General features: G+C 42.6%; 1 protein-coding gene across 1 annotated transcript; it reads right to left on the bottom strand.

Moving 5' to 3' along the window:
• Window positions 1-421: 421 nt before the first annotated feature.
• Window positions 422-10,421, bottom strand: PSMB2 (proteasome 20S subunit beta 2). The gene is made up of 6 exons (XM_079325564.1): window positions 10,274-10,421; window positions 8,743-8,865; window positions 8,123-8,193; window positions 3,150-3,312; window positions 1,492-1,541; window positions 422-665 (listed from the first exon to the last, which is right to left on the bottom strand). The coding sequence occupies exons 1-6, from the start codon at window positions 10,362-10,364 to the stop codon at window positions 558-560; spliced, it is 606 nt and encodes a 201-aa protein (XP_079181690.1). The 5' UTR covers window positions 10,365-10,421; the 3' UTR covers window positions 422-557.
• Between the last annotated feature and the right edge of the window lie 700 nt (window positions 10,422-11,121).

Here is an 11,121-nt window from a genome sequence, read left to right as displayed (position 1 = left end):
AGGTGAGTAAAAAGTGCATTTTAAAATCTATTCTACTTGAAAGCCTTTGTATCAATCTAATTCCAGTTAAAAAAAAAACTCTATCAAAAGCAAATGAGGTCTTTGAAAATCTGATTATTATTTTATACAGCAGAGTGGTAACATCTTTGAAAAAATAAAGCAGATGTTGTATGTTTGGCATGGAGCACTTGTCTGGGGTTTGTTGAGCTTTAGTGATGAGAGGGATGACAGCACAATGTCATCTAGAAAATACAGTTTTCCCACAAATAAGAAACTTGGAGAGCAGTAAAATCTCAGAAGAGAAAAGATAAATAACCTGAATGTGCCCCCATGAACTGTAAATCAAGTTTCACCTTCACTGTGGAACAATTTACTCAAATCCTCTCAGGAATGATCAGTGGAATAAAAAGATAAAACTGGCTATATAAATGTCAGGCTTTATTCGAGTACAGTACATTACTCGTGGGCTTCAAATGAATAGAAAAAAAAAAACCCAAAAAAACCCAAAACCCAAGAGAGAACAAAACAAGAAGACTGCTGAAGAAAGATCTCAGGGGTTAGGACTCCACTTTGGCAAGGGGAATATTGTCCACTTCATGGATGCCCTCCTTGTCAATGAACCGGGCGTTGAAGGAGGTCAGGTTGAGGATGAAACGTTTCTGAAGCTGTTCAGTAAAGACAAAAAGACAAAAGAAATGGGATTCACTCAAAGCTTAAAAGAAGAGAGCATACTTTAAATTTCCATCCTGGTTCTGGTGATTTGAAATATTAGGAACTAGAGTGGGTTTTTTCACTGCTCAGGAGGGAATTAGTGGGAGTTTGCTGTAAGATGATTCACATGAGACAAGCCTTGGGTAGAGATGCAAAATAGCCAGGCCTGTTAACAAGACATTTAAGCAGGAAAACTAGAGTGGGCTAAAATTTTGGACACAAAGTGTACATATCACAAAGAGACTTCAAACAGGACCTCTTCAGAGCACTTCTTGATGTTACATTCAAATCAATATCTTGAAGACAAGGATAAAGACTATTTTCCTACAATAAAAGCCTTGGTGTCTGAAATGTCTGGAGTCTAATGTTTACACTAAAATTGGTCATGAACTTTTAAGGTCAAGGCTTTACCTCAGTTATCACTTCACAAGCTGGAAGAGAATTAATATATACTTCTAAGGGCTCTGAAGTGTAACACAAGTGACAAGGGTGTTGCAGTATGTTCAGAAGAAACACAAGAGGAAAAAGTCTGGATCAATATTATGCTAAGCACGCAAAAAGCAGAAGTTTATGCTCTGGAGGACATGAACCATGCAAAGGCAACACAACTGCCTGTAAATCCTTTTCCTCAGTAGCTATTCCACATCTGGCCAGTGCCTTTATTACCCTTCTGGCAAAGGCAGCAAGAAATGCAACAAGAGGAACAGGAAAGTATCAGTGAATGAATGCAAACAAACATTCCTTTCTCAAGAGCATCAAGGCCTGAGTTCAGCAACTCACCTCCTCTAGACATTTTTTTAAGAGCTCCACAGCTTCCTCACGTGTGATACCTGAAAGGGAAAACATCCACAGATTGATTTCATTAGAGGCCATCTCTCTCCACAGAAACTTTTATTAAATTGAAACAACTTTTCAGCTGAGCACCAAAACCTCTCCTTCCCAGCTCACAGCAAACCCTTTCCAGATGTCCCGAGGAGGCGGCGCAGCGCAGCAACGAGCCATTGAGAATCGATTTGTTCCAGGCAATGGGAAGCATGACAGAATCCTGCCTCCCATGGCCAGGGCCTGCCTCAGAGCAGCCCAGCCACCTCCCTGTCCTGCAGTTTATTGCAGCTCTAAATCAGCTCCAGCTGCCCCAGCTGGCTGTGAGTCCAGGGCAGGAGGTGGAGATGGGTTTAGAGTGATGCTCCTGCTGGGTATGAGCTCAATAAAGGGCAAGGCACGTGTGGGATGCTCCTGCTATTCTCACACTTCAGGATAAAATCCAGCAGTCTATAGCAGTGACAAGGCATGACAATGAAGTTCATTATTTTCTTCTGTTCCAAAAGGAATGGTGAAAATGGAACAATAGATTGTTAAGGGACATGACTAGAAAACAAACAGTTCTGTGGGTCTAAAACTTCTTTGCAGGCTTTGTTCCAAACCTGCAGTCACCACTCAGTCAAGTTAAAATGATCAGTTTATAGCTACATTTCTTGAAGGAGGTAGATGAAAGGATTTCTAATCTCAGAGCAGAGTTAATAACTTAAACTCAGCTTTGCACACAGGAGTCAAATAGTTTGTAGCTAAAGCCAAAGATGTCAGATTAACAGTATTCCGTGCTTTGCACATTTCCTTATCTGCACAGTGGGGATGGGGCCATGTTTATTCCTTGGCAATGGATTATGATTCTAAAACTAAAAGCTTAGACAGGTACAAACATGTACAAGAGTTATGATGAGCAGCTGCCAAGTGAACAGAACTGTGAATCAATCTAAAATCTCTCTGTTGCTCAGAGAAGCTGTGACTGCCTCATCCCTGAAAGTGTCCATGGCCAGGCTGGTCAGGGCTTGGAGCACCCTGGGATAGTGGAAGGTGTCCCTGCCCATGGCAGGAGGTGAAATGAGATGAGCTTTAATGTTCTTTCCAAACCAAACCATTCCACAATCTGTGATTCATCACCACCACTTCAGAGTGCTGGAGATGACCTTGCTAGGAATATCTTTTCACTTGAATGTTTTTAATTTATCACACACAAAGCCAATCCAAGATATGGAGCAATAGGATCTGGGGCTGGACTCTGAATATTGATACTCTTGGAAAATGTTCATGTCAGAGCCAACAGGCAGGCAAGAAGGTGAAGCTGTCAAATTGTTATTTATCAAAAGCAGACTACCAGCTGCCAATGATCCAGGAAAGTCTAATCATGTTTTAGAATAAATGAAATGTCCTTTAGTCCCAGTTTGTTATGCTGCAAACAGGAAAAAAAAAATTAAGGAGTTGACTAGTTTTCCTCTACCAAAGGCAACCTTTCGAGCTCCATTTATCTAACTAAAAGCCAAGTTCCAATCTGCTGCACCACAGCAATGCCACCTGATTCAGCAAATATCAGTCTCACTGGTTAATAAACTCAAGGCCTAAATAGAAGCAGAATTTTCCTGTCCAGTGGCTCCACTCACCTGGCTTGTAATAGCGGTCAAGGATGCTGAGGGTAAGGAATGCTCCATATCCATGTGCTGCAAAAGGAGCCTTAGCCAGAGCTGCCAGGTAATCCATGTAGTACAGGGCAGGGCCCTCGTGGTCATCATAGCCAGCCAGGAGAAGGTTCACATGGTAAGGGGTCTGCCAAGAGAAGTGATGTTTTTGTTAGAGCACTCACAGCAAATCTCTGAATCCTGATTCCTCATGCACCAGGGAACAGCAGCAGAGCTGATTGCCCAATTCCTTATCATGAAATGCTCCATCACTCCTGTCTGCAACAAATTGTGGGTCTCAAGGTAAAAGTGATCACCTCTTCTGGTAGGTAACATGGACTGTACAAACTAATAAAAACATAGAACTCTGATTCTCTTGAAAACCAGTGTGTTTGGGGTTGTTTTACAGCTTTCACAGCACACTCAAACTTTAAAAACCTCCAATGCAGTTTTCACACCAGATTCTTTTCACCTCAACATAAAACTTGTGGATTTTTACTGCTGACACGTGAGCACAACGTGAACATTTTGCAGTTTCTAAGAACTCTTTGTTCATTTAACCTGCTCTTTGCTCTCTTCCCAGTCCCCTCCCAGTGAGCTCAGCCAGTCTCAGCACGTATGAAAGCTCTCACACAGTGCAGCTACACACAGTGTCCTGTTCACTGGCAATTTGGTTTTTATTGCATGTACCAAGTTTAATCTTTAATATTTGGCAGTATACTCCATGTTCTGGGTTTAGTGTTCCACCATCATGAATAAATCAGACATCTCTTCTTCTCCTGCATCTCCTTCCAAGATCTGTACTTTGTAAGGCCATGAAACACACGTGCACTGTATTATTTTTAAACATAGGATCAGAAGAAATTTGGGCATTGTATGTATTTTTAAAAGCAGCTTTTATATACTTCCAGTATTTCCATATCTACACAATGTTTCTTATTAAATTAATTGTACTAACAGGATATCTCCAAACTGCTGGAAAGCCTGGATCAACAAAGCAACAAAATAAGAAAAAAAAAATGATGATGCAACCACCAGATTAAAAAAGCAAACAAAATTTCACCCTAAAGCCAAAACATTAACTGCATCATAGGAAAAGTTCATTTTGATGCTCAATACAGTAAATTTCCACACACACATACAAATCACATGCCACTATATTTTTACTTTCAGACAGTATGAAAGAATAAAGCAGGCTACAGTTATATATAAAACATCACTTTAAATTGTGTGATTTAATCTTCAAAGCATCCAAGAATATTTGGAAAGAAGTTACCATGCAGCTGTATTGGTTTAATTAGGCTGTATTTCATCATTTATTTATTCTGAAACATCACACAAGTTGATATTTAAGAGCCATGACACAAGATCACTCAAATTATTGTGTGACTTGGAATTACCAACATTGGCATATGCAAGATACTCAACCATAAATAAATGGTGTTATACAGACTTAAACCCATCTGTAAACTGATTTTCAGTTTTAAGTTCCTCCTGCTAATGGTCTCTGAGACTTCTTAAAACTCAAATGTAAATAATTATCCCCCCATGCCTTATTATTGCAGAAAGGCAGGATTTAAACATTAGCAAATACACATAATCTATTTATACTTCCATGATTCTAAATGAAATTTGCAGTGTAACACCTCAATGCTGGGAGTGAAATTTCTGGTACATCCCAATCCTTCTGTCCATTCCAAGGGCAGCCCTCCCTGACTTCTGTAACTCAGTCCATGCCAACAATTCTCAACTCTTTACAAGGCTGGTGTGGTTAAAGGGCCATCAAATGAGTGATGACTGACACTCCAGGACATTATTTTTAAACCCAAACTTCCCTTCCCACAGAAGCACCATTTCTCATCCCAAGTAGTTTTGCACTTGGTGCTGTTTGATTTAAAATAACAACAGCAATTAGGAGATGTGTGAAATTGTTCAGAATTTCCAGCTGAAGAGCACAGTTGTGCTAAAGAGCCCAAGCCCAGCTCGGTGGTGGCACAGCCCTGTGACATCTGGCGGAAGCCAAAGTCACAGCAAGGGGGGAAAGGTGGGAGCAAGGAAGTTTCCTGCCAAGTGTGGACATGGAGAGAGGAGCTGAAAGCTGCTCTGGAATCCAGCCAGGCCTGTCACCTATAATTAAACAGCATCACAGCCACAGACTGACTTCATCACCTTTGGAGGGCAGGGGGTTGTTCTTCCTATTCCCACACACAACCTCAGCTGTGAGTTCAGTGCACTGGGTTCAGCAGGGGAACCAGGTGAGGTGCTGGAATAGGTAACAACAGAATCCTGGAATGGTTTGGGTGAAAGGGACCTTAGAGGTCATCCCATTCCACCCTCTGCTACAGGCAGAAGCAAATTCCACTATCCTATATTGCTCCAAACCCTGTCTAACCTGGCCTTGGACACAGCTTCTCTGGGTAGGGCCTCTGTGCCAGGGCCTCCCCAAGCTCAGGAACAATTTCTTCCCAATATCCAATCTAACCCTGCTCTCCTTCAGTTAAAGGCCATTCACCCTTGTCCTGTCACTTACAGCACCACTCACCTTCATGAAAGCCAAGGCACCTTCAAGGATTGCCTCAATCACAATATATAAGCAAAAAGATTCTTTTTAGATCCTACTTTGGAGCAGAAATCTTGTGTTTTAAAAAGAGAAATGTCACAAAAAACCACATGGTGACTATCAAGTAGAAGCAAAGACAATAGTGATCTAATGGCCTTAAGATACAAGCCCAGTGCCATTACACTTGATACTTTCCACCAGAAGAACAATTTCAAGGCACTGCCTTATGAGCCATCCCCAAGATATCAAGAACTTGGACTACAGGAGTCAAAAGAATCCTAAATGAAATCAAACTGGATAACAGGGAGGAATCCAGATGGTGATGAACAATGCAGAATAAGCTCTATTTTAATCTTGGCCACAAGAAGAGTCTAAAAGCCTGAGAAAGTCCTGCTGCAGTTTAACCTTCCCTTTCATACACCTTCTGGCCTCCTATCACAGCTTCACACAGTGAGTGCCAATAAAGCAACTAATTACCTTTTCCCCAGGAAATTTTTTACTTCTCAACTATTTCCCCACTCCTAACAGGAGGTGCTGGCATGTTTTTACCTTTTAATTTTTATTTTCATGATACACATGATTACATTAGTAGCTTCCAGGAGTCCCTTATGCAATTTCAATAGATACCAAGCACTAACATTAATCCTTCCAGTATCCCACATATTATGATGAAAATGCAATAAAATTCACAGGAAAAAAGCCCAACTTGATGGCAAGACTTGTATTGTCAAATTCTAAATGCCACAAACAAACCATGAAGTGCTGCAGCTACAGAAAAAAGGTTCAGCCTGCAATGTGGGGATCAGTGTAGTGTGACAGCAGTGTCAGAGAGTGCTGTGTGCCCTGGGGTGTTGCCATCTGCACCAGAGCTGCATTTTTTGTCTCCTGTAAATAAACACATCTGCCTCTGCCAATGTCCTCCCCACTCTGCTGCCCATCTGGAGCAGGTGAGCTGGAAGACAGGCCTGGGCTCAGGAAGGAGCAGAGCCACAGGCAGGATCACCCCCACAAGGGACGTGGCACAGAGGGAGACAAAGGTGCCACATCAGTGCTGCCTCCTGATGGGCAGGTTTACCAAAAAGCCTGTTAAAGGTACTTTAAATCATATGTAAGAAATAGCTGCCTCTGCTGAAAGGGGACAGGACACTCTCTCTAATCTGTGCAGGTCAGATGTATCTGAGATAAGCAATCAGCACCAGGGCCAGGCCCCAACAGCATCACTGCTTCACATCAGCCTGGAGAACTGCACAGGAATGAACAGAACACACACAAGCATTCCAAATCACACCTCAACACAAGCTAAAGCAAACACACCACTGCCAGCCATGCAGTTGGATGAAGCCATTTAAACCAGAAGAGGAGTGTGGAATCACAGAATATCCTGAGCTGGAAGGGACTCACAAGGAAAAATTGCTAAGCTGTGATCCCTGTCAGACAGGAGAACAATAATCTCTGGCTCTTCCTGTGGACGAGTTCTGAAAGAACTTTTACTCCACATGTGAAGTTGTCATCAATACAGCTCTGAGGTTAATAGTGGCCTTTATTTGTTACTGTAAAACCTGATTTCAGGCCCAAGCAGCACACTGTTACAACAGCAACAGAATTTAACCCACACTCTATCCATGGCAGAGCTGATCAGCTTCATTCTCAACATCCTCTTTCTTCCTGTTTTATTTTATACAGCACATTAACATTCTTCTCAATGAAATGCTTCCTAACCTTGGATCATTGAAGGTTTGTTTGTCCCCTCACAGCAGCTTTTCATACTTTGAAAAAAATCACTCTGGGAAGCATTGGTAATTGCAGTTCAGTAACTTGAAAACACATCCCAACTTGGATGTGGTATTTACCAAAAGCATCATGTTGCTGTTTACAAAAGGCACTTGTTTTCCTAAAATACATCAAACAGCTTTGCTCTATGAAATCATTTTCCAAGAAGATTAAACGGATTTGGTGCATTTGCATGAACACCCACAACCTTATCTGGATGTTCAAGAAGTTTAATTCACTTCACAACTGCAGTGTGTGACAAAGCCTTTATTGGGCCCAGGGCTGGAATTCTAAGTCTACAGCTGTATAAGTTATTGATAAGTGATAAGTTTGTAAAATAAACAAATCAAGTACTAATTGTGAACTATTTGTACAATGTGAACACACAGAATCTCAGAATCATTGATGCTGGAGAAAACCTCCAAGATCATCGAGTCCAACCTGTGATCATCAACCCCTTGTTGCCACAGCCAGTCATTCCTTGACCCCACTACATTCCTGAGCAGCCAGATCCAAATCCATCACTAAAGACAGCAGCTCCCACCTTTTTCAGACTCCTTGATTTGAGGCTAATGGATTATCTGAGGTTCCTGGAAGCTTTTGGCAGAATCTCTCAGCTGTTACTCACCCGACTCCGGAGATAATCTGCGAGGTTCCTCCGGGTGAAGTTTGCAGCTGCAGTGGGAGACAATTCATAACCTGGAGAAGAAATGTCACTGTTTATTCAGCATCAGCCCAAATCATTCACCTCCCACCTTCCCATTCCTATTTTGAAATAATAGAATGTTCTTTAGTGACAAAATGCAGTGCCTTTTGTCTAATCCTGGTTTCTTCTGAAAGCTACAAGCAGGGCCCTCAGACTTGGGTAGTTCATATCTGTATGAACCATAGAAATAAATGGCTTCAAAAAATTACAATATTAAGGACATGTAGCTTGACTTTTTTTGCCCAATGTATCAGAAGAACTGCTAACAGCTGGCATGTAATGGGCATATTAAGAGAACAGTAAGTCTGTTAGTAAAACATTTGTGTCATTTATGTTGCAAAGAAGTTTGCTGGGATTTGGATAAACCATTTAATTTATACTGTACAATCCAGACTCTCTTTCTGCATCTTGCCCAAATTATCAGCTTTGCTGGACATTAAAAATGCAGAAATCTTAACAGAATGTTTGAGAACAGCACTTTTCACCTGGAAACCATCCTTAGCTCTGCTCCCAACCCCCAAGGCCTTTCCTGCTTCACTCACCATTTCTCATTTTGTAGAGCTGAACATTTTTCTGGATGTATTCTGCAAACTGCACTGTGTCTCCAGGCTCCCCCACACACAGCAGTAAGATCTTTTCACTCATCTTAAACATTTTGTCATGGTCTAGGCAAAGAAAAATAACATTGAGTGCCATGGTCATAAGGAAGAATAAATTATTTTCCAATATCCTGATGCACTTTAAAGAAGCAAGAATGAGATTTGGACCTGGAGCACCAGTAAAAAGCCCTTCTGAGCAAACACTGACATTTGGTGTCTCACAGCTGGTGACACAGAACATAAAAGTTGTTAAAGAGAAACAAAGCCCTTCAGGAAGGGAGCATTCCAGAAATAGATAGCAAGGTAGGAAAAAATAAAGCTTCACACAGAATATTGTGTTCAAAGCATAAGGTTTTGCTTCCCAGGATCAGGAGTAAGAATTTTGTTCAGTTGCTATTCAATTTTATACAAATATTCTGCAACAGAAGCAAATAATTTAATATAAAGCTGAACTATCAATACATTGAGCAACACACATGAGGAAATCCAGAAAAAATTTCATGTCAAATGATGCACTTTTCCTTATATCCAGCAGTTCCCAAAACCAGAAGTTTATGTGAATGAGACTTTTACAGATTCATTTATTTTCCTTGTCATTTTTTGTAGGAAAAAAAAAAAACAAGGAAAAAACCAAACAACCAAAGAGAATGAAAATTAAAGTAACAATTATAAATTGTAATGGTTATAAATTGTATCAAAACTCACTTATAAACAGGAAATGAATCCATATTTTTAAGTTTAACAGAGTTTGAAGTTTATGTGTGTTTGAGGGGATCCAAGTTGTTGCAATGACAGTGCTGAAGAGGTAAAAGCAGTGCTGTAACATTTTTATATAGATCTATTTATATTCATTTGTATGGATCTAGCAATCCTCCATTTTAAAAAAAAATACCTATTAAAACAAGCCTTTAGAATAGAACAAGCTTCAGTCTAGATCATTCCAACAGAAGGAAGAAAAATTGATTTTAGAGAATTCCAGAGACTTGGTGATGCCCTAGATGTGTTACCACAAAAAGAAACCAAAGTCAAGTTCCAGCCTGGCTCCCGCACCCTGTGCTGTGAATTTCACTGATACTTTTAATCTCCATAATCCCTTTTCTCCCAATGAATTACGTTTTACCAGAATCAGGCACAAGTAACCACACATGGTTATCCTGGTGCGGTTTTTAACACTTTTACATTGCTGTGCAGATCGAGATTTGGGCTCACAAGCCAAGGCTCACCTGAACAGGTAAATTAAGGAGCCAACCCAACCCAGAGCGGTCAGGATGGGGGATTTTACCCGGAGCTAGCGGAGATTTAAAGCGGATTTTGCGCTCCACAACGACTACACCTCCCCTGAAGGGCACAGACCGAGCAACCTCCTCCCCTGAGGGCAGCCTCCCCTCAGCCCGCAGCACCCCAACCGCGGCCCTGGGACATGCTACCGGGCCAGGGCTCAGCACAGGACCCCGGCGCCCCACAGCGCCCTCACCGTGCTTCATCTGGATGATGCTGGTGGCCGCCACGGTGTCCGCGGCCACCAGGACGTAGTCGGGGCCCTGGATGCCGATCAGGTACTCCATGGCCGTGACACAGCGCGGCCCGGCCCGCACACCGCGCCTGCGCGCCCGCGCGCGCCGATGGCGTCACCGCTCGCGAGAGCCGCCGCCCGCGCGCGGCCGGGGAGCCCTGAGGGGAGCGGGGGGGGGCGGAGTGTGAGGGGAGCGCCGTCCATCGCTTTGGGATGATGGGCTGGTTAAAGGTGGAAAGGGATGGGGGTCGGGTTCTGTCCCTTTGGAGTCACAGAATGGTTAAAGGTGGAAAGGGATGGGGGTCGGGTTCTGTCCCTTTGGAGTCACAGAATGGTTAAAAGGTGGAAAGGGATGGGGGTCGGGTTCTGTCCCTTTGGAGTCACAGGATGGTTAAAGGTGGAAAGGGATGGGGGTCGGGTTCTGTCCCTTTGGAATCGTGGGATGGTTAAAGGTGGAAAAGGACGTGGAGGTGGCACGAATCCAAGGGGGTCGAGTTCCATCTCTTTTGAGTCACAGAATGGTTAAAAGGTGGAAAAGGACGTGGAGGTGGCACGAATCTGATAGGGTCGAGTTCCATCCGTTTTGGAATCGCGGGATGGTTAAAGGTGGAAGGGGACGGGGGTCGAGTTCCATCCCTTTTGAGTCACAGAATGGTTAAAAGGTGGAAAGGGATGGGGATCGAGTTCCATCCCTTTGGAATCGTGGGATGGTTAAAGGTGGAAAAGGACATGGAGGTGGCACAAATCTAAAGGGGTCGAGTTCCATCCCTTTGGAATTACCGGATGGTTAAACGTGGAAAAGGACGGAG

The sequence above is a fragment of the Erithacus rubecula genome (assembly GCF_903797595.1).
Source record: "Erithacus rubecula genome assembly, chromosome: 23".
In the NCBI taxonomy this organism is placed as follows: domain Eukaryota; kingdom Metazoa; phylum Chordata; class Aves; order Passeriformes; family Muscicapidae; genus Erithacus; species Erithacus rubecula.
The sequence above is the reverse complement of the archived record's forward strand: the minus strand, read 5'-3'. Positions and strand labels throughout refer to the sequence as shown.